We start from the raw sequence: 1609 nt of genomic DNA, 5'->3' as shown, positions 1-1609 counted from the left end.
CCCCGGGCACCCCGCTGGGCCCAGCCGGCTGCGCCCCTGCCCGGGGCTGGCACCCGGAGGTGGCCACCTGCCCCCAGGGATGTCACCTGTCCCGGTGGGGGGCTCGCTGTGTCCCCCCGTTGCAGCTCGGCCCTATGCCATGGGGTAAACAGGATGGGGATGGGCGCAGGGGACAAGTTTTGGGGCCTGAGCCGGACCCGCAGAGGAGGGAGCGGGATGCCGATGGCAGGACCCACTGCGACCCAGATGGATTCAGGGCACCCCAAAAGGGTCTGGGAGGTCCTGGCTGAGCCTGGGGAGTCCGACCCTCCCAGCTCCCATGGCCTCGCTGCCAAGGCTGCCAGCACAGGGGGCTGCCAGGAGGGAGAAGCCCCAGGAGGTGCCAGGCAGCAACGCCATGGCCACTTAATCACCAAGGCGTCGTGTCCCCATTTCCACTGCCAAAATCCCCGGCTGGCACAGGGCTGGCTGATGGTGGCTGCAACCCTGCGGGGACCCTTGTGGCCCCAGGGGAAACCCATCCCGCTCCAAAGCCCATGGGAAAAGGTGCCAGAGCCTCACCAAAGCCAGGCCCTCGGCTGGCGGCGTCGCAAGCCCGGCTGGCCGAGCCCGGCATGCTGGCGGGCCGCAGGGAAGGGGGATGCTCCAGCTCAGGGACGCCCAAGCGCTCTTCAGGCTGGGGTGGTGGCCCTGGCCTCCCTGGCTGCCTGCCGGGTGCTGTATCGTGGCCACCAGCAGCTCTCTGGGGCAGGGAGCAGTTTGCAGACTTTGCATGTACAACTCCAGGCACCGGCCAGACCGATCCCCAGCCTGATCCCAATCCTGGCCCTGGCTGTGCCACCACAGGGAGCGGGGACTCCACGGTGTGCCTCTCCCTGCGCACTGTACGCATGACGGGGATGTGGCTTGTCCTGTGTCCCTTCGCTGCGGGGTCTCATCCCAGTCTCCCCAGTACTTCAGGGGCTGGTGGTGCAGGAGGGAGATGGGTCCCTGCCCGGGGATCCCAGGTGCTGGATCCTCTCCCACCCATTCCTGGTGTGGCCCTGCTCCCTGCCAGCCCCAGGCCACGGGGCAATGTGGGACACTGTGTGCCTCATCTGGGGACAGGGACAAGGGCCTGGAGAGACCTGGGCCCGCTCACGCCACCAGCACCCGGCCCCAGGGCCCCCCTGAGACCCTCCAGACCCCATCCCAAAACACCACTCCCAGGCTAGGGGGGAAGGGGCTGCTGGGACATGGCCGGGTCCAGCAGGAGGCTGAGAGCCTGCGGCCGGACAGGGCAGTGGGATGGGGCCGTGGGACCGTGGGGACCGTGGGGACTGCGGGGTCCATAGGTTGGGGTGGCACGGGGGGTCCTGGAGCCACCTTGAGCAGAGCTGGAGCCTTGGCTGGGACCACACATGGGGAGGAAATCACACTGATGCCAGAGGATTCCGGGGGGGCATCTCCTCGCCACTGAGCGTCTGAAACCCCAAGCCGTGCCTTGAAATTACAGCTAATTACAGAGCCCATTTGCATAAATTACAAGGCGAGAGGCAAATGCCTCCAATCTCTCCGCAGTGCTCAGGCAGCAGCAGCCGCTTCAGCCGCTCGGGAACGGGGGGCCCGG

General features: G+C 67.4%; 1 protein-coding gene across 1 annotated transcript in view; it reads right to left on the bottom strand.

Moving 5' to 3' along the window:
- The window catches only part of SCRN2 (secernin 2), an 11382-nt gene extending 10766 nt beyond the window's left edge, over nt 1-616 (bottom strand). The window contains exon 1 of the mRNA XM_035892358.1: nt 562-616. Coding sequence (XP_035748251.1) covers nt 562-616 — 55 coding nt within the window. The remainder of the gene's footprint in view (nt 1-561) is intronic.
- Between the last annotated feature and the right edge of the window lie 993 nt (nt 617-1609).

The sequence above is a fragment of the Egretta garzetta genome, unplaced genomic scaffold, assembly GCF_000687185.1.
Source record: "Egretta garzetta isolate BGI_Z169 unplaced genomic scaffold, ASM68718v1 scaffold884, whole genome shotgun sequence".
NCBI classification, from domain to species: domain Eukaryota; kingdom Metazoa; phylum Chordata; class Aves; order Pelecaniformes; family Ardeidae; genus Egretta; species Egretta garzetta.
The sequence above is the reverse complement of the archived record's forward strand: the minus strand, read 5'-3'. Positions and strand labels throughout refer to the sequence as shown.